At 40.9% G+C, this 22,088-nt stretch overlaps 1 protein-coding gene across 3 annotated transcripts in view; it reads right to left on the bottom strand.

Moving 5' to 3' along the window:
• The window catches only part of axin1 (axin 1), a 30,013-nt gene that overhangs the window by 4,393 nt on the left and 3,532 nt on the right, over positions 1–22,088 (bottom strand). For 2 of the 3 annotated variants that reach the window (XM_060857418.1, XM_060857417.1), the window contains exons 3-7: positions 7,605–7,745; positions 6,181–6,277; positions 2,383–2,520; positions 823–1,295; positions 551–718 (exon numbers count right to left, since the gene is read on the bottom strand). In XM_060857418.1, coding sequence (XP_060713401.1) covers positions 551–718; positions 823–1,295; positions 2,383–2,520; positions 6,181–6,277; positions 7,605–7,745 — 1,017 coding nt within the window. The remainder of the gene's footprint in view (positions 1–550; positions 719–822; positions 1,296–2,382; positions 2,521–6,180; positions 6,278–7,604; positions 7,746–22,088) is intronic. The other variant, XM_060857419.1, reaches the window with a different exon arrangement.

The following is a 22,088-nucleotide window of genomic DNA, read 5'->3' as shown; positions in this document are numbered from 1 at the left end:
AAGGGAGCTTTACTGAAGTTTACTTTATTGAAGTTTTTCTTCTCGGTTTTTTTCCTGGTTCACATCATCCATTATTGAAGCAAACCAGGTTATGTAAAAGTACAAGTTTACAATCTACGATCACGCTTTACTGTGATGTCTTATGCAGGTCTTGTCTAGGATAAATTACACGAGTAAATCAGGTTTTACTAAAAACCCTTGAGGGACATCACCTTAATCTTTGGTTTTACTGTAGATAAGCATTTGTCCTACAAGCTGTACTGATTACAATTACTGATGCCAAACACTTTCAAATACTGAACACTTCCAGAACATCCCATGTATTTAGGATTAATTAGTCTCGACATTAAGTAGCCACAGCGTTTGCTTATTTGGAAACTGCAGCAATACCTCTGGTAATTCTTGTAGAATTAATAGATGATTAATTAGCTTCAGGTAGAAGTTTAAGATTTGAAAAAAAAAATCCTGGACTTTTGCCATCAGTGTCACTGTACTGACGAGGTAAGGAATTGGTGGAATGTAAATACTGTTCAAGACGTGACAAACTCACCCATAGGGGCTCTTCTTGTGGCGCCCGGCCTCCTTCTCTCCCTCCATCATCCACTGCAGGATTTTCTGGTTTCTGTCCAGCTCGTCTGGAGCCGTTTCTCTCATCTCAAAGTTCCGTGTGTCCTCACCTTTCTTGTACGGCCGCTTCGACAGCGTGGCACCTTTACTGCTAAATTAAAGTTAAACATATAGGTTTTTTCTACCATGCTAACAGTTTCATCATGTACAAGTCTTGTACCAGCTCTTATTTTTTTAAAAAGAGAGGGAGCTCACCTATATCCAACGGGTTCCAAAGAGTTGGTGCCATCTGAGTAATTCCTGGTCTTGGAGCCATAATGGTGCTGCTCCATGTTCCATGGCCTCATGCCTTCTCCCTCAGCGTGGTGTGTGTGATGTGTGTGTTTGTGGTGGTAAGTCTGTCCAGGCTCACCCTTGGGTCCCAGCCTTGCTTGGTGTTTTCCTTGGCCACTGGACTGCAGGGCAATATGTCCAGGCATCTTGGTCGCAGGAAGGCCATCGGGTGACCGAGACTTGGGTGACTGGCAGCCGGGCGTCTTCATGACGCGCTGTACGTGTTCATCTAGGATGCTCTCGGGATTCTCCTCGTGCGCGTCACGCAGCCCCAACCCACTGTAAGCCGTGTCTGAATAGCGTGCTGTGTAGTGCTGAACATGCACAGCAGGGGGCAGCCTGTGGCTAGCCAGAGATGGTGCCGTGGACACGTCTGCGTCGTCTCCTTCTTCCTCCTGCAAGGACAAGGAACAGACGTTGCTGATGACTTCCAGGCTCGTTTTAGGGAAACGGATTTAAAGATCTTCACCAATCCTGACATTCGAGTTAAATGTGAGGCAATAAGTGTAGTTTACCATCACACCCATAACTGTCCATAGTTATACTGCAGTGGCCCAATAACATGCCAAATAATTTGGAATCAGAGGCAAAACATAATTTCTATTAAAACAAATCCATTAATTCCTCCATTAAGTCATGGATAAAGTGACCTGACTCAGCCTTATTATTAATGCATTCCGATCTCTGATCTGCTGAACAGAGGCAGTTTAAACCCCTGAGTAAGGCCTCACACAGGGGAAGGCTTACAAGAGAGGATATTCATTGCAGTTTGATTTTAAACACATGAATGATGCAAAAGAATGCAAAGAGCAACATGCTAGTCATTTAGAAGCACCTATAAAAAGCAAACCTGGAATTTTACAGTTAAGGCTGAAAGCCTGCGCAACACGTTAATAATTCCTAAAAACACAAATGATCCAGATTCACTTGTTGCATCCCACAAATGCGAAAAACCTTGAAATGAGCTCAAGACTCTTCTTTCTTCAAAGTGCAGAACAGTGCTAATCTCAGAGGAAAGTGGCGAGTGGTAAGAATATCAATTAAAAGACAATGAGATTCCTACTTCAAGCTCTTAATAACCGAGAGCTACTGGTCCGTGACAGCCGCGTATCTTACGGGCGGCCAACCTACGCAAATTATCTGTCTTGAGACTTAACACTCGGCTTTGTTTGGGGGGAAAAGATGCCGATTTGTGCAGAGCGTTGGATTTTTTCATGCCACAGTTCACTTCAAACAAAGTCATTACTCAGAGCCAGACTAGCAAACGCCTCAGCCAGCACAGGTGTTTCACCTGACACGGAAGACAAAGAGACATCAGAAATGAATAGGAATGTCTGATAAGCCTACGCATGATGCATCCCTGCTGCCTGCCAAGTTCCTTGAGTATAGTTTTCAGACAAAGAATATGGGTTTACACATCAAATATTAGGCTCACAGAAAGGAAATTGAGATTCCCTCCTCCCGGTGTGAAAGCAGACTCACCAGCCGCACCCTCTTGAGGCGCTCTTCTAGTTTCTCCTGGGCCTCGCGCTCCCTCAGGACCGCCTCCAGCCGGCAAATCAGCTCTGCTGCAAACTTCTCAGGCTCCACGTGGATATCCTTTGGCATCCGGTTTGTGCGCTGCAAAAAAAATACATGATCAATCAGAGATGAAATCCACTGTCCTGATACTGCATTTATATTAAAGGGATGATTAAAGGTAGGGTCTCCGTTGTTTGAAAGCCAATGTTGACATATGAAATCACCAAAACAAACACGCCCCTAACCCAAACGGGTCCCGCCCCTGTTTTGATAGCTCCGCCCCACATATACACCAGACAAGTATTATTGCTGCTGGGACATTATGAACCTGCTGGGGCAGCTGGCCGAGGGTATATTTTCATCAATAAATGAACTCAATGAGTAATACTATGGTAATACAAATGTGTTTTTGTAGTACCGTGTGTTGTATTGTGAAAGTTTTAGCTCTGTTTCACGCAAAAGACATTAATTCTCTCCAGCACTGGAAAGCTGATCCTACTTCTTGCCTTATCGTAAGCCTTTCTTCGCTTTCTTTCTTTGTTTTTATCCTCCACGTCAATGTTAAAACCGCTTTCTGCTGATGTCACACATGCGCACTGAACACTCTCTCCACCCATGACAAGACACGCCCCTTTCTGCTCACTGGCTACGCGTTTGTTTTGTTTGGTGGCCCGACTCAGTTTTCTGAAGCATATAGCAAAAAGGAAGAAGCAAGAAGGAAAAAAAAACTGCATGTTATAACAGCAACCTATAATTCCTTACTTTGATGATCGTGGTTAGAGGTTGAGATTCCAGTGTGAAGGAAGAGAGTGATTAGTTATGTACTACACAATATATAGCTAAACATTTGTGGACACCTAAACATCAGACCCATCTGTCCTTGTTGAACATTACAATCAGCTCCACTCTTCTCTTCTGTGACGTCTTTCCACTAGATGTTGGAGTGTCTGTGTGGATTTGTGTTCATTCAGCTACAAGAGCATTAGTGAGATCAGACACTGATGGTGTAAGAGTGAGGAGGTCTGGGGTTCAGTCGGTGTTCAGTGGGGTTGAGTCAGAGTCAGGGCTTAGTGCAGGACACTCGAGATCTTCTACTCCAACCTTCACACACCGTGTCTTCATGGAGCTCTGTGCTTTGTGTACAGAAGCATTGTCATGATGGAACAGGGGTCGAGTCTCTGAGTTCCAGCGAAGTCCTCCTCTATAATATAGTGTACTTGTAACTTTGTGGCAACAGAGAAGGACCACATAAATGTCAGATGGTCAGCTGTCCACAAACGTCTGACCATATATGTGTTTGCACAGGCATGATTTTTGTGTGGAAGTTAAAAACAGTGGAAATGAGAGTGAATAATATGGCTAAATACTGCGCAGGCCTAATTTCCTGAAATTGGTTTAGTATCACAGTGACATCAGGAGATAGAAGACTTATATATATATATAGTCACATCTACATTACAGCACAGTAAAATTCTTTCTTCACATATCCCAATTTTGACCCTGTACTCTGACCCCAACCTCCAGTCATAATACAGCAGATCAGAGAGGGTTAATCAAGGGCTCAACAATGGCAGATTGGCAGTGCTGAGGCTTGAACCCTAATCCTTTGAGCCCAGAGTTCTTGAATCCAGAGCCTTAACCGCTTTAGCTAGCACAAACCCAGAGGTGGGAAGGAATAAAATTCACTGGTCTCTCTTTGACCCATCACTATCTACACTTAACATGGGAGTTAACTCAAACATCTCTGTCCTGGAAAAACTAATCTTGTGTGTGTGTGTGTGTGTGTACGTTCAAAGAACCAGATTAACCCATTTGAAATGATCACAATTACTAAACCTAGCATACATCACTACTAATCTGGTCATTCTCGGGTTACATAGCTCTTAGATTCACGTAAATTAATTACACTAATGCTGCTGAAAAGAAAACCACTTCATCCAGATGATCGCACTGGTTTTAGCAGAACTGTAACAGCTCATGAGAAGAGTGAAATAATAAGGCAAAGCGGTCTAACAAGGTACAGTTTCTTACTCGGATGAAGCATCTTGATTTCTTTCTGCAGAAATCTAAACAATACCAGTCCAGAAAGGACACTAATCCATACTAGAGGGATAAAGACTCAGGCAGTTGCTGGCCAGCATCCAACAAAGCCTTACAGAGGCCTCAAAATTTTGATTAAAGGGTCAAATTTGATTTGGACTCTCCATTTTTGCTCTCTTTGTTCCAAGACTTGAATCACTTTAGATGGTTCAGTCTCATTCCTGGACCATATGGCTACGTGCCCAGTGACGCAGCAGTATCTGTCGAGTCTTGACAAGATGTTGTGGTTACTGACTGAGCTTCACAACTGCAGACCACTCAAGAAGGAAAAAAAAGTGCAATCTTTTATTCCTGAAATCTCATTTGCCAAAGCGACAAAGCATGATAAATCTGATAATGAACAGAATTTGCTCATCTGAATTGATCTATTTCTATACGGCTGCTTTGTGACGATGTCCATTGTTTACTGAAACTGAAAGGCCAGAACACTCATGTCTCACCTGCTATGTCAGTTACCTAGTTAAGTACATTCATAAGGACTAAAAGAAAGAAGTGTAAATGTGTAAAAGGGGTCAAATGTGTAGCCATAAATCTTATCATTTTCCACCAATGTTTCTAATGCAAACGTTAGAAACATTGACCAACGTTTGGGCTTTTCTCTTCACGTCGCGGGTAAAAGGTTCAAGTCTGGCTAGCAGCTTTATTTTGTGAGCACCTGTCTGTATCGGGGGATTTGATCCGGCACATAAAGTTCCTTGGTTGCAAAAGTAATAATGCCGAGTATCTTTTAATGCTTAACCATAAAGGATCGGTTACTGCAAAGTTTGGCATGCGTCATGGATACGATTATCACCGTGCCTTTTTTATTATCATTATTTTTTTAAATGCCACTCAAACCCACTACCACTTAAGGTTTGACCAAATCCTAGATATAAATCTGAGATTGTCAGGTGTCCACAAACTTTGTGTTGAATTAAAGAAATCAGATGTGTAGCTTTTATGCCGTTATTCTGGGAATGTGTGATTTGCTCAAAAAAGCACTTCCTATAACAAAACAAAACCAAAAAAAAAAAACAGTACACACACACACACACACAGTGTTTTTGATGTAGAGTATGAACATTTACACCGTAGTCCTAGATATCATCCAGTTACTAACTAATGTTTCAACCTAACTGGAAAACATGCAGGACTGGAGCTAATTTTTTTTTTTTTTTAGAATATATTCCTACAACTCATTTGGTTAAAACTTGAGATGTACTGCAAACGTCCCCTTGTTCTTTATACGGTGGGTGAAAGCTCCTGACAGGAGGTAACGGAGGGGTAGCTCCATCTCAGAGGCTCCAATTAGGGAGCCGTCAGTACAGGAGGGAAGCCCAGCTATCATGGGCAAACACAGCTGAAAGTATTCTACAGACAGTGCTCACGCTCACACACACATTCTCTCTCTCCCCATCAGCTATTCACTAGCATATGATCAAAGCTTCCCTAGACACTGCTGTGCATCTTAAGAATGCACCTGCATTTCAGGGCAGGCAGCGAGAAACAGAAAAGAGAATGTCAAGAAAGAGGAGAGGAAAAAAAAAATACCACAGATGATCGGCAGAGAAAGAAAAGAGGTGTTTGTGCATGAGAGAGACGGAGAAGGAGAAGAGGGAAAAAGGTAAAATGGCTGCAATGTGTGGGGAGTCAGCGAGGTCTTGTTTAAAGGGTACTTACAGGAATATGAGGTAGTGGCACTCGCCCGTTAGCTTTGGCACTTTCGTGCATCTCACGTCGAGACTGTTTACGGTATCTATAGGGAGGGACTCCATCTCTAATGGGAGACAAACATGGGACATTGAATTAATATATAAATTATTCAGAAGCACCGTGGCACTATCCTGATACAGAAATACAGTAGATTTAATATAGAATACTTCACATCTGCAATTGGTACCTCGTGAATACATAAATAAATAAATATACGTTATATAAAGCAACTTAAAAAAAGGCTTCAGACATTCAGATAAAAACTGTGTAAGCAAAGTGATTCTTAAACATTTTATACACATCATACTTGGAAGAAATTCAAATTCAGCAGGCATGCACAAAGCCGAGTCAGGATGATTCGTCCCCCTGTTGTGTCGCAGACAGCGAGCGAGCAAGCGCACGCCGGTCTGAATCGTGAACGCAGCATCCTGCCATTTCCTGTAGCTGTAAGGATGTGGGACGCTCTGTGCCACGGCCCTGGGGAAGCTTTTATCCCCCCTGGGTACACGGTGTCTCGCTGTGCCACCACACCTCTACAGTCTCTAATCTAACCCACTTCAGACACACGTATCTCTACTGCATCACTGCCTTTCATGTTTCTTTTAACATGGCTCCCCTGGTGCCATCACTGAACTTTTCACATTCCCCCCGTCTATCCATTTCTCTGGCTGCGTTTCCACGTCCTTGTTCGCCTCCATAAACGGAACCATACTTCCTGCCTAGTGGAAGAAGTCAGGAGCACTAAATGATAGCATATGTTTTGCAATGAGGGCCTATGAATACATAAGAGAGCAGTGGGTTACAAAAAACTAGCTGAGTGTTTAAAAAAAATAAAAAGTTGAAAATTATTCAAACACGGTTATTTTTCCGTCAAATTCAACGTCATGGTTCTTCCGCTGACGCAAATATATTATACCTGTGTGAGATCGGGATGACTGTAAAAATGTGAATATTAAAAATTGTACAAACCTCCATACAACGTACAGGACAGACAGGCCCTTTAGGTTGAGGAAAATATCATTTAATGAAGGAAGAAAGACAAATTATAGACTACAGAAGCCCAGATGTGGCTCAACTGTAAGCTCTGTAATTAGCATAAGGAATGACATTTCGAGGCTTTTGCTAGGGAGGTTAATGAGCAGATGGGGGCTACCTCAGAGGAAGCCTGGTCAAGTCCTAGTCCCACAGACCAGAGTGCCAGAGATGCTGCGCTAAGATCAACCGCATGCTTCAAAAACCCCACATAGGAAATTCGCAACAGTGATGGAGCTCTGACAGGAAGGGAAACCCGGACGAGCTGACTGACTGCAATTCGGAGATAAGAGCAACGGGCAACGTCTACACTCGTGTACGGTGAGGATGATGCTGTGTGTACGTTTGTGTGTACTTACACGCTGCTGTCTGTTAGGGAGAGGGTGTCTGCATCACTGGACATGCTCTGCTGCTCACTGTCATTGGCACTGGTGGCGGGTGCCAAAGCGTAGCCGGTGTTGACGTAGTACGGATTAAACGGCTCCCTCCACGGCCCGTGTCTGCAAAATGAAACACAAACGACAGGAAATTCGTTTTTTTGGGGGGGAAAACCACAGTTTAATGGTAATGCACACAAAGCAAATTCAATTCATGGGTAGAATATATTCCTACTAAATATTCATGATTAATTCCTCACTTCCAGAAGAGGAAAAAAATGTTTCTACATCATTCATTCAACCGAAGAAACGCTGCCGTCAGAGCGGAATTGAGGAATTTATCAAATTACATAAAAACATAATGCGAGCGGATGGTAACAGCATCAGCCAGGATGTCTACATGGCCAACAGACCTACTGCTCCCTGGTGGTCATTTGTAAACAGAAAATATCCTGACAATACTTCAAACAGGAAGGAAGATACTGAAGAAAAACTATTTTAGATGTTTGTCCTTGGATCGAGTCGAAAAGATAATCAGTTCAATGCAACTCCATATAAATCTTACAACAAATTCCACCACTAGGTTTCGTGAGACGTTTATTTATTTGAGAATGACGGATGGATGCACGGACGACTCAAACACACCACCGTTAATTAATCGAGTCTACGGTATTTGATGACACGGTTAATGCTTCCCTATGCAGTTTTTTTTTCCATTTTAAAGGTGCACAGGTTCCAGAGCTCAAGAGATACAGAGCTGCAACAAGCAACAGAATCCTATTTATATTCCATCACGTGTCGTCTATTACGGCTTACACTAGTTAACGCACCGAATTAAATTAATATTAATTTAATTAATAATTAGCCATTGTTGAGTGCCTGTGTGTGCCATGTAGTGATTGCAGTGTACTGGAAATAATTCTCCATGTAAGTAGGTAGCGAAATAATGACCTTGTTAATTCATGACAATAGAATTAATTGTGTGTGCAACAGGTAGCAGCGGTGGGGGGGTGGCCCAATAAATACAAATAAATAAATAATAAATAATAAATAAAAAAGCAAGAAAGAGTGCAACCTCATCCTAGAGCAAATTCTGACCCAGGCCCTAGAGTCAGTCATGGTCAAAAGAAAAAAAAAATGAGCTTGAGGCAAAACAATGAAAGTGCTTTCATTTGGATTTACATTGACTAGGAATCAGACTGCACCTTGGACCTTGGTGTGTTGGGGAAAAGCTAACCAACAGTGCCATAGTCCTGAGCAAGCTTAAACAACATCTCCAAGAGAAACAACACGAGAAAAGAGAAACTTTTGTTTTGTATACCTACAGGAACAACTAGCACTGATGGATTAATAAAAGTCTACACACCCCTGTTAAAATCACGATATCAAATATCATGATATCAAATATCGTGTCCAAACTTTATCTACCCTTGGTGTGAAATAAAGGAAATAAACAAAGCAGAGGGAATCAGGGACGCAGCTTACAGTTGTTGTGTGGACACAGTTTAATAATTGTGCATATTTAATCGAAAGTTCAAATGTTTTCAATCATTCGATATGTTTTAAATGCATTGTACACACAAAGGGAACATGAACGCTATACATGAACTCGAAGTGAGGGCGCTAATATATTTTCCTTTCACCACACAAACATGAGTCCACGTGCTAGCTTCTAGTAATACTTTCCATTGTTTCCTTATATTTAACCTAATTTAGTCATTTGAGTGTCTTCTATAATGCTTAGGGTTGCAAAGGGGCGGAAAGTTTCCGGTAAATTTCCGGAAACTTTCCACGGGAACTTAATCTGGGGAATTTTGGAAATATTCAAAATTGGAAACTTTATGGGATTTATGAAATTTTATGGGAATTTACAGGAATTTATGGGAATTATTTGGAAATATAGGGAAATCTATATAAACTATATCATATAGAAACATAAATAAACATTTTGTTTGGTCATAAGCAGACATGCATGCAAGGTAATACACGTTTTAAAAATTACGTCTTGACTGATTTAATTGTAAGTAGAACTTTAATTGATTATTTCATTGAGTAACACAAAAGCATAATAAACGTAATAATTGTAATAAACATTTTATAGAGGATTTTTTTTATTTCAGGGGGAGTGTGTGTGTGTGTGGGTGGGGGGGTCATCAAATTATCTGTGCATGTGGTATCACTCCTAATTTACTGCTTATTAAGAGTTAGTAAGGTAGTTATTAAGTTTAGATATTGGGTACAATTAAGAATGTAGAATAAGGTCATGCAGAATAAGGCATTAATATGTGCTTAATAAGTACTAATAAATAGCCAATATTCTATTAATATTCATGCTAATAAGCAACTAGTTAAATGACCCTAAAATAAAGTGTTACTGTGCAGGGGGTGTTGCCTCAATGGCCCTCCAGTAAGCAGTGTGCTGTGTGCAAGTGACTGAGGAACACAGGGTACAAATTCAGCTTAAATTGCATTAAATCTTGTTGTTTTAAACAAAATTATGCTGTTATTTTTCTTTAACTACATTTAAGTTCCTTGTTATAGGCAACTCTGCATTTTTTTAAAATTCACAGTTTATTCCCATATATTCCCGTTAATTGCCATGGAAAGTTTCCAGCCTTGAAAATTCCTGGAATTTTGCAACCCCAATAATGCTTAATATTCTAGAAATAATTGACTCGCGAGGGCTTTATTTAAGCAAAGCAGCCCAATTTTAAATAAAGCCCCGAGGACCAAAGTGTAAATAGTTATCATCACTAACACTTACTACTTTCCTTCATCTCGTAGTAGTAAACACATGTGGGTGTATAACAGCTCATCAAATGTCACATTTACTCATTAATTCAAGTCCTTATTTTCACAATTTAATCTTGTCTGTTGTCTGTAAAGACAATATAATCAGACTTGCATGCTTAAATGTTCATATAGAGCAGCAGGAAGCCTTTATGTATGTGACTTTATTTGCCGAGGCATTAGCCACATAGCAGCGGCGTTTCTTTTGCGGTTTAGCCATCTGTGTGATTTCTGAGATGGAGTGTGTTTTGATTCTTCTGACATCGTAAGGACTAATAACCACGAGGACGAGCAGATCGATATCTTAACACTCAAACAGAAGCCCTTTAGCAAAAGGTTAAGTGATTTTTACTTTTACTGCACTTACATTTAATACACTTACATAAACAACTTTAACCTGTGTGTGTGTGTGTATATATGTGTGTGTAGAGAGAGAGATACATCTGCTAAAGATGGATTCCTTTAACGTACATGAACCTGAGAGTTTTTCAAGCCCTGATTTGTTCGATTCTGACCTTTTCACTTCAACATACATCACACAAACAGCAAATTTCACTGGCTGACTAACAGAAATAATTCAGTGCTGAAGATGTTGCGCTTGACGTGTTCGCGCGAGACGAAACGTTGTATGTTGAAAATTGCAATGCTTTAGAACCGAAGCTGACTCTTAAGGACATCAAGACTTAAGGAATCGACTTCCATCGCCAACAGAAAGCAGAACGGTGGCTAACGTGAAAAAAAACAACGTAGTCCTGCTCGGTGGTTTAGTTAACAGATTCAAATAGCTAACCTACAGATCAACATAAACACCACAGTGTTTTGCTTTTTGAAGAAAAAAAAGAAAAAAACAAAAGGGTCACAATGTCTCCAAAACAATGTGACTACAACTCCTACAGAAAACATGCATTCTTGTTGCTAAAGGTGGTTTCCACATGTTACAGAGTTCGAGTGTGTAAATCATTTTTCCACCTGGTTGAACGTTGGTTTACTTGGTTAAAAGGACAACAAAGAGGTGATCGGTCCGTTTATAAGTTGCTGAGGATTCCCAGGTTTCATTTTGTGTATGTTGAGATCTGGCTGACTGATGAAAGCATAGGTTTCCATGACAACCCTGCTGTAAACAGACAAACACGCAGGCCATGGCCAGGGGTATAACCTTGGTGGAGTGATGAGAATCTGTTATCTTTTTGTCTTTAATAGGGTTATAATCATTTTTAGATGTTGCCCTCTTTACAACATAACTGCAGCGGTTATCGACCGTGGCTTAGTGTGACTCAGATTATAAAGTTATTCTTGTAAATAATTAACTAAAGAGCCTGATATTGTTTCTGTGACAGCCATCGAAGCGTCTTCTTATGTGAACCGCCGCGGAATGTCCCGGAGTTGTCCGGCTCGCTGTATTTTATTGATCTAGGATATAAAACCTTGTCTCCATTCCAGCGCAGTACAAGGGGAGTTGCGGCATGGCGTGTGAACCACAGACGTTATATTGAAGGAATTTGTTATGAGCCTAGGACTTGAGAGAGGGAGCGATGAGGAGGGGAGCAGGAGCCGAGTTTACTGCAGCCTCCAGTGATTATTATTTCCAGCTCTCAGCCTCATCCTCAGCCTTCTAATGATCAGAGCAGCAGGCATGTCAATATTCACAGAGCCTGTGGAGAGATGCTCCCCTGCCTTCAGCAACATCAAGCTGCGTGCCACTCTACTCAATTCCTCACCAAACAGCAGCTCATAAAATCCACACACACATAGCTCTGTTCCACATAATCATTTAGGTTCACTTTTGGCAATTATTTAAGTAAAGCTCCGATGGCAGCACTTTAAAAATTATTTAAAAGTGTCACCGAAAACCAACGGGGAAAAATGTTTGAAAGAAATTCAGATCTTCATCTTGATCCTTCATCTTGTTCATCCCATTTCTAGAGCTCCCAATGGAAGACGTAACCGTATATCACATGAGATATCAATCCGATCTTTCTACTCCCGCCCAAAATGCAAATATATTTTACCTCATTTCAGTGGTAATTGAAATGGAACACGCTTTGGTGTATACACTTAAATATACTTTTGTTTCTATGTGTTTTACAAAGCTTTTGTTGGACGCTTTCATCGCTCCAAAGAGCATTAAGTGCCTGAGTGTCGATGATGTTATTTGTTTCTGGCGCGATGCACGACTCGCGAGTCACCTGCGAGTGACGTGCTTCCGTTTGGGAGGAGTATAGCGCTGGCGTATGTGGCTTGAACAACCACATTCATTTACACCTGTCCAGTTTCATCTGAAATGCGTCCCAGTCCGCCTCCTGAAGTGGTTTGAACCATCGGATTTATATCCGTCTCGAAAACGTTTCGGGGGGCATTTAGACCTGGTCTTTTTACCATCGGATAGCTATAGGACTACAGAAAACGCAGGAAATGACCTGGTGTAAAAAGCCCCTAACATTACACATGCTTTAAAATCAAGCAGGTAGTTTAGAAACAGAGAGAAATGACAAATACACAAGAGGAACAAATCTCAGATGAATCTCTGATCACATTTTTTGAAGAGTGAGTAGTAACTAGTCATGAGCCTTCTGACAAATATTAATAATAGAAATAAAGCAAACCGCTAGCAGAAGAATGTCCATAGCGTAGAACAATAAACTTTCCTTTCGTTTGTGGCATGCTTGTGCTTTACAAACTGACAAAACGGATATATTGGACTGGCAGTTAAAAGCTTTTACTTAACGTTTAGGACGGAGCGGTGGGTGCGCTGGACTGGTTCAGGATTCAGTTCAAACTGCAGAGCTTAAGAGATCAAATCTCACTGGATTACAAAAGGTACAAGGATATAATCGTTGTGCTCAAAAGTTTTCAAGATAAGTCCTATAAGAAATAAAATAACTGTTTTGCCTTCTCACTCATCTTTTTTTTTTTTTAATATACAAAAAGGTACACAATTTAAAGGTGGGGTCTCAGTTGTTTGAGAAATGCTTCAGATAACTGCGTTGGGCCAACAAACAAAACAAATACAAAACTAACGTGTAGCCAATGAGAAGAAAGGGGTAGGTCTTGTCTATATGGGCGGAGAGAGTGTTCGGTGCGCATGTGTGACATCAGCAGAAAGCGGTTTTAACATTGACATGGAGGATAAAAACAAAGAAAGAAAGCGAAGAAAGGCTTACGATAAGGCAAGAAGTAGGACCGTGTTAATATAGGATCAGCTTTCCAGCGCTGGAGAGAACCGAAGGAGCAGGAAGTTGGCGCATATTCACAGATTGGAGTTTCCTGAGTCAATAACTCCTGAACTAAATGCTGTTACTACACAAAATGTGGTTGTAGCTGCCTCTCTACATTACTACGATAAAAAAGAGGTGTAATTTGTGTATTAACAGCGTTTAGCTAACGCTGTTACTACACAAATAACACCTCTTTTCTATTGACTCGGGAAACCTCTTTTCTATTGACTCGGGAAACTCCGATCTGTGAATATGAGGCCGATTTACTTAAGACGCCGAGGCGCTTTTTTCCTTCTCGATAAGTGAGTAACGTTGGTTTTGCTTTGATACACAGAACTAATATATGCCTTTGTCCTTTGCATGATTATGCTTGTGTGTCATTTTTGCTTGTTTGTTTATCTGCAATCGTATTGTTCTTCCCTTCAGCTATGATAAAGACACATTTCTTTCCATTAGTTGCCTGGGTTATGTATGTATGTGTGGGCGGAGCTATCAATACAGGGGTGGGACCCATTTGGGTTAGGGGCGTGTTCGTTTTGGTGATTTTGTGTCAACATTGGCTTTCAAACAACGGAGACCCTACTTTTAATATGTAAGGCACAACAGAATGGTACAATCAAACTAATCAATCAATAAAGAAAAGGAAATCCTTGTTCAAAAGTTTTCATACCTTTAGTTCTTAATATCGTGTATTGCCCCTTTTATGCCTCCAGTTCCTGTAAATTTGTTGGATGTCTTTCACAAACTGCATGTTTGAGACCCAAAGTGGCTCAATGGCAGAGCCGATCGGCCCTATACGCTCACTACGCAAGTTGCGTAGGGCCCCGCAAATTACGCAAGGCCCCGCCTCCCCCTGCCTCATTTTACAGCACGTGTTAATGTTTACTGTGTAGATGACAATATGAAGCGGAGCTATACATCTGGCCATGAAAAGAGAAAAAAGAAACAAAATGAGAGTGAAACGTGAGAACAGCAATCAGGTAAACTTGTGTTCTCTTCAGGTTTGATGTCAGCAAGAGCAAATAACAGTAAAGTTAAGTTGATTCTGTCTCTAGTCTCTATCTGACTATCTAAATTAGCTGTGCAGTGCTGCCGGTGCATCTCTTAGCCTGTCTGTCACACAACAATTTATTGCGTGAACATTCGCATGAATAAAGGCCCAAGGGCAACGGTGTTCATATGCGTGTGCAATCGTGCACAACATGACACGCGCGCTTTCCAGCAGCAACATCTGTGTGGGGACCAGTACAAAAAGTAGCGTGATAGCGCTCCTAAATGACAATGTTTATAGTCGCTCAATCAAGGTTACAACAACATTAATGCAATATGGAAACAAATGGATTTACATTGGAATGGGCATAATGCCAGGTCAATATGAATGCACATCCCTCAGTAAATAATAACCATCAGGGATCAAGTATTGCTTTCATACATACTATAAAACACAGTGATACAGTGTGGCAAATGGTTTACATGGCTCACGGGTCAGGTAGGAGGGCCCCTTAGCAGAATTTTGCTTAGGGCCCCAGGGAAGTCAGGATCAGCTCTGCTCAATGGTATTGCGGTCCAGAGACTGATGGCCTCCAGACCCTTCACCTTCTTCTGCTGTAGCCATAGGAGGGTCAACCTTGCCTTGTGCATGGGTGGAGTAATGGCTCTCTCCTGGTAACTCCACCATGCAGGTCATTTGAGTTCAAGTACCTTCTTATCGAGCTCCTTGAAACAACACCACCACTTTTTTCCAGAGCAGCCTGAATTTCTCTCGAATTTGTTTGTGGGTGTTTCTTTGCGTCCTGAACAATTCTTCTGGCAGCAGTGGGTGAAATCTTTCTTGGTCTACCAGACTGTGACAGAACCTCCTATTTTACCTCTTTATGAGAGTCTGAACAGCACTGACTGGCATGTTCAAGTGTTGAGAGATCTTTTTATATCCTTTTCCTGCTTTATAAAAGTTCCTCTACCTTATTACGCAGGTCCGTTGGCAGTTCTTTTGTCTTCCCCGTGGTGCAGTATCCAGCCAAGTCAGTGCATCACCTCATGAGCTGAGAAACTCTTTACGCATGGACACCAATTACAATTATAATGAGTCACAGGTGTGGAAACTTACTTTTAAACCGCAGCCATTTAAACCGCTGTGTGTCAACCTGTGTGTTTATAATGTGGCCAAATTTTCAAGGATATGTAAACAAGGATTCAAACAACTATGTGATAATTAATGACTACACGTGACCACTTTAATTAAACAAGAAAAGATTCTTTTGCATTATTATTCATGTTGTCCAAATGAATGGCAATGTTTACAATTTCTTTCAGGGTATGCAAACTTTTGAGCACAGCCATAGAAGTACAGATCATGTAGCGTATGCAGTGTTTGTAGTATAACCCGAGCTCGTTCGTCTAAATTTAAATACTAGACCCGGGAAAATTGACATCATAATAAATAGATTCCAAATATTGTGACTGCCATCGGGTCAGACGATATAAACTGTGCTGAATTTCATACGATGTGTCCATTTTGTCTGTTTTTGTGGCCTAATATCTGAGCAGAGGAACAAAACGTTCGTCTCTGATGCACGTCAAACAGACAAAGACGTGAACGGTTTATCAGGGAGACGTCGCTAGACAAGAACATGATCCATGTACCTGCACTCCTGTTCTCTCAGAGCACGTGCACACAAAGTTGATCTAATTTAATAAGGCGTTCCGAGACAGATAATAATGAGTAATAAAGAGTTTCTCCTAGTCAAGTAAATCGAAGAAAATTCTTAGAAATGTGGGCGTTTATCCTTAAAATTAAAGAGAAGAGCCCAGTAAAGATAAACGTTCTTCACAAAGTATCTTAGGGCCTTTTTACACCTGGTCACTTCATGTGTTTTCTCTGATCCGAAAGCTATCTGATTTTTTAAAACGGTTCCATTTACATTAGGCCACATATACTTTACCTCATTTCCGGGGTAATTGAAATGGAACACGCTTTGGTGTAACGCTTTTCAGAATGCAATCAAAAAGAAGACAAAAAAACTTGTTACAAAAATTTCCTGTTTGCTGCATTTTCGCTGGCAGCAGCAGTGCATTTTAAGACCCATTGAGACACCTGAGTGAAAGATCACCTGCGAGTGATGTACTTCCGTTTGGGAGGAGTATAGCGCTGACGTATGTGGCCTGAACAACCACATTCATTAACACCTGTCCAGTTTCATCTGAAATGCGTCCCAGACCACCTCCTGAAGTGATTCGAAAGATTGGATTTATATCCATCTCGAAAACGTTTCGGAGGGCATTTATACCTGGTCTTTTTACCATCAGATAGCCATCCTATTTTTTTATTGAACAACCAATCACAGTCTTCAAAAGAATGCGTCACCTAGTAACAGGGTTAAGCCCCGCCTCCTCTCTAAGATAAACGTTGTTGCATTTTCCTTGTTTAGAGCTGCTCTGAGATCTGAGGTCCAGAATCACTCTTAAGATAAGATTCCTAGTTAGAAATGTTTAAGCTAAATTAGGAGCTCTCTGAGATTAGTCTTATAAAATCTTTATAAATACGAGCCCTGATCGTTACACGCTCACGTCTCAGCGTTTAGTTTGTCTGAATCGAACATTTCCCATTGGGTTTGTGCATGTAAGAACGTGCGAACGAACATGATTGAGGTGAGGTGTTTACGATACGGTTCATCCTAAACTCTAGCACGGTTAGATTTCACTGAGAAAGAGGTTCGACCCTGAATCGGCCGTAATACAGAAAGTGAATCAATCCTGCTTCGTGTTCTGGACAACGTTTCTGTAGATACGAGCTACTAAATGATGACATGATCGGGAGGTTTGGAAAGACTGAGTAAATACAGAAATTAAATAAACCAGCAACATCTATCGTTATCTCGACATATCGAGTGTGCTGCTCCGTGTTCTTGGTACTTGGCTGATTATTACTTCATGTCTTCTCAGCCTTATCGACACCATTTATTTTCCCAGTTTTTGGTGTGATTCATTTTTTATCTGCAGTGAGAGAACAAAACCAAACCAAAAACATAATTTCACTCTGACTCCAGACTAATCGATGTGAAAGCATCTCTAGATAGGCTTTGTTTTTTCTTTATCACAGTAAAGGACGATCAGAAAGAAAGCACGTGATCTGGTCATACGTAAGCGTGAGTGATTACTCAACCGTCTCTGGTGCCAGATTTGAATCTTAAAACCTTCGGTAGACGAGCCGTTTGCATTAAATATTCTTCACTGAAGAAGGAAAACCAAACCTGGCAATATTTAAATGCAGAGATGAGCAAGAAATAATAATGGCGTTTTACCAAATATCTTAAACTATTTTTAAGTACCTCAAGTTTGCAGGATTTAGGACTGCGGAAAGATTTAAACCCTTTAACAAACGGACTCAAACTAAAGGAAGATTCCCTGCACGGATTTGCTCGTCTGGTGGGGCGTGTTGTTACAGGAACATGATCCACATGGAGGTGGTGAGATAAAACCTGACTCATGGATTTATATGCACCTACAGAAGCAGTGGGAAAGCGAGCGGCACATGTAACGTCTGTCAGGTTTCCAATTCAAGCTGGAAGATGTTTAGTGACTGCGTAGTGACAAACATCCTGCCTCACATACATGCTCCTCATCAAGTGCATTTCAAAAAAAAAAAAAAAAAAAAACCTTGGCTCTTACATTCGAGAAAGTTTAGAAGACCAGCACACAAACCAGACCTTTCAGCAGATTTAAAGGTGAGATCAATAAGTAGGTAGAATTTGAGATACGTTTGGAAAAGCACACAAGCATGCGATCTGAGACACATTGCTAGTTTGTATAGAGAAAAATAAATAACGGGAAAATGTGTCCGTTTTATTTGTTTACCTACAAGAACGTAGACTGTCATGTTAGTGAAAAGAAATGGCATGAATGCGACTCGCATTTTTATTTTTAATAATGGTTTGTAAAATGAAATAACAAAGGGAGATTTCTGCACGTTTCCTCACGTGAATCCTCACGTCTGGGAGCCCCTACACTAGTGCATCTTTATCACAGTTTCTTTAAATTTATTCATTTGTTCAGTGGCTGCATGTAGCTTCTTTCCAAGCACCAAATATCTGCTGTATAAATCATAAATGCTGCAACGTTCAGCTGTTTAAGAAAAAGCCTGACGGGGAGCCGAAAAGGCTGTTTAAAAATGAACGGTGTCTTTTCAGAATTCAAGCCAAACACATGGGCAAAATAAAATAATCATCAGAAAACAACTTCAAACACACATTAAAAACACTAGCCAATTAAAAACGTATTATGTCTAGAGGCCATTGAAGACATTCAGAAACCGGGTTTCTATTGTTTAAGTACATCAGGGTCATTGTAATTGTCATATTACAGATTGTTGAGCTGTCCAAGAAGAGTAAAGTGTCTAATATGAAGAAAAACAGTAACAGAGAAATGTGTCACAGTAGAGAGAGAGAGAGAGAGAGAGAGAGAGAGAGGAAACGTTTGGCGCTGAAGACCTTGGGGCATTTCATCACATTCTACATACGAAGGCCTTTTGAAGAACGGTTAAGGCACAACAAGGTTACCACATCCTCTCGATCCATGTCAAGTTACATTCTCACATCACCGAGACACAAAGACAAAAGAACTTCACGCTAATAAATACGGCACAAAACAAAGAGTCATAAGATGTTTGATTTAGAAGTGACGTGTATTTGCGCTGCTGAGCCGTAACGTTAAAACCACTGAAGTGCTGACCTGAAGACTGCTGGCATCGAGTGAACAGTCAGTTCTCAAAGTTGATTAAATGAGCACGCGTAAGGATCCGAGTGACTGAACAGAAACAAATGAGGAAGGCTAGATGACTGTCTGAGCATCTCCAAAACTTGGGAAGTGTCTTGGGAAGTGTTTTACCTGTCTGCTGTAGTTAGTAGACGACCTAACAAAAGTGGAAGAAGGTGAAAGATAGGAAATCCAGGACAAAGGCCAGGTCTGATGAGTGGTGGAGAAGGCTGGGTTTGTGTACGTCTCTTACCTGGAGAAGAGATGGCACCAGGTTGCACTGTGGGAAGATGGTGAGCTGGCGGAGGCAGTGTGATGCTCTAGGCAAATGTTCCTGCATTCATGTGGATGTTACTTTGACATGTAGCACCTGGCTAAACGTGGTTACAGACCGAGTACACTGCTTCATGGAAACACTATTCCAGCATCCTCTATGGCTTGAGGAACATGATACAGAGCTCAAGGTGTTGATTGGCCACGATGAGCTGGACAGCAAGATCCACGAGCAAGCAAAAGTGTCTTTAAAATTAACTTTAAAAGAACAAACATCTAAACTACAATATTTCATTCGTCTACCCGCTCTGAAATAATCGACATTTTGCCTAGGAATCCTTCTTCAATTCTTCACTTTTCACCTGATTTACATTTCTGTGATTTAAATTTGTTCTCAAGATTTAGGTGGGTTTTTTTTCCTCTCTCTCAAAATCATTACTTGCAAATTTCCACTTGTAAGTTTAAAAGGCAAAAAGAAACAGGGAGGACAGATTTATTCAGGCTGTACGTTCAACAAAATCAGACGGCCTTAAATTTTTTACTTTTTAGGATGAAGTCACAATATTTGGGGTGAAAATATTTGAGAAAAACATCAGAATATTTAAAGAAAAAAGAACAACAACTCTAAATGCAGAAATCTGACATCTCCACACCAAATAGTACAAATATTCTCTTTTTTGGAAGAAAGAACCAAATAAAGTCTGAATGAAGAATATTGTCTCATTGTCTCTGCACTTCAACGTAGCACTCGATACGTTATGACAATATGGACTTGACCGTTATTTTTCAGCCTAATTATCAAAATGCTGCAATTTTTTTGTAAATTTTTTTGTAAATACGGTCAAAGGTAGAAAACTTTTAAACCCTCGTGACGTTACCTTAAAGAAAACTAGCAGACAAAATTAATGTTCTGAGGTTTTGGAGAGTTTTACATGTCGGTCCCATGGACACCGAGTGCACTGGCAGAGCTGGGCAGCTGAACTCTAATGCTTCTTGCCCCAAAACACAGTCGTGTCCTGGAGCCATGAAATGAGCGAATCTTATTACATCTTCATTTATCTATCCACACTTACTGTTTTGTATCATCTGTTTACATTGTAGGTGAATGTGTGCACTGTGAATGTGTGCACCTTTTAAACGACAGAGCCTTAATTTCTTAATTCTATGAATATGCAAATGATCTTTTTTTTTGTTAATCATTCCAAAACATTGAGACACGGACAAACTTTTCTCCTGGAATATATGCAGGCTTTCTACAAGCATATGCTTTATATAGAGTATAAATAAAAGTCTAGTGAAGAATGTTAGGAAGGAGACACACACACACACACACACACACACTGGTGTGCTTTAACATGCCTTAACTTCACTCCTTGACACATTTTCCTTTTCTCCTCCAGCTTTAAACCTGGCTTGCACTGCCAAAAGGGAATACGCGTCAAGCTATTCTACAGGAAACCTTTATTCTGGAATAACAGGCTGCCATTCATAAGACACCTGGGCAGAGAGAACACAAAAAACGCCCATCTGCATCCACTCGCAGCATGCAGAAGCACAATCAATGCAACCCAGCCACTGCATGGATGCCCTCACTCTTAGGTAGTCCACTGGAAGGCCGATAACTTCTGAGCATGAAGAGGAACGATCCTGGTGTCATTTCCGTTTGACAGGTTGACACGGAACGCTTATGAACTGCCAAGCGTGATTTCCTCATCCTGGGCAGATGATTGCTCGATACAGGAGAACCATTCGGGGGTTCTGGAGGAGACGTTCTGAAAGCTTCATCCGCTGTTTTTGTACTACTTGTATTATCGAGCATTTTCAGAGCAGATTAAAGGGGGGATAAAAATGAGATGGTGTCACGATCAGTGGATGAAACACTGGCGCTTAAACACACAATTCCAATAAAATATCGAGTAAACAACTCCTGCACAAATACCACGTACAACAGACGCTACTACCGACCTGCGCACTACTATTTCATTCGCTTATCCTGAAAAACATGCCGTTTACATGACCGCACAGGATTTGGCTGTGATATCCGGTTGCCGTTACAGTGGATTTAAAAGAAGTAGAAAAAAAAGAAAAGAAAGAAAAGGCTTTAATATTCTACCGATCCTGTATTCCTCACTTCTCCTCAGGAGGGTTGTACTAAAGTCCACCTCTCGTTTCATGTGCTTCCTCGGGCAGTGTTTTCGCTGGGGATAAGGCAGAAGGGGAGAAAGGAAAGGAAGGGTCTCCAAGCAGCGCTTACCTGTGTCGAGTTATATTAAATCAAGGCAGTATAATTTCTTAAAGCTCTTTGCCACTCGGCCGACAAACTGCAAGGACCCTCGCCGCTGGTTCCAGTGTAGATCAAATAAGTAATAAAAGATACTAAGCGGCAGGTCTTTAAGATTACACGAAGCCAGTGCCCTTGACTTTATGATCAAGCCTG

This window comes from Tachysurus vachellii, chromosome 21 (genome assembly GCF_030014155.1).
Source record: "Tachysurus vachellii isolate PV-2020 chromosome 21, HZAU_Pvac_v1, whole genome shotgun sequence".
Classification (NCBI taxonomy): Eukaryota; Metazoa; Chordata; class Actinopteri; order Siluriformes; family Bagridae; genus Tachysurus; species Tachysurus vachellii.
This window is presented reverse-complemented; position numbering and strand designations above follow the sequence as displayed.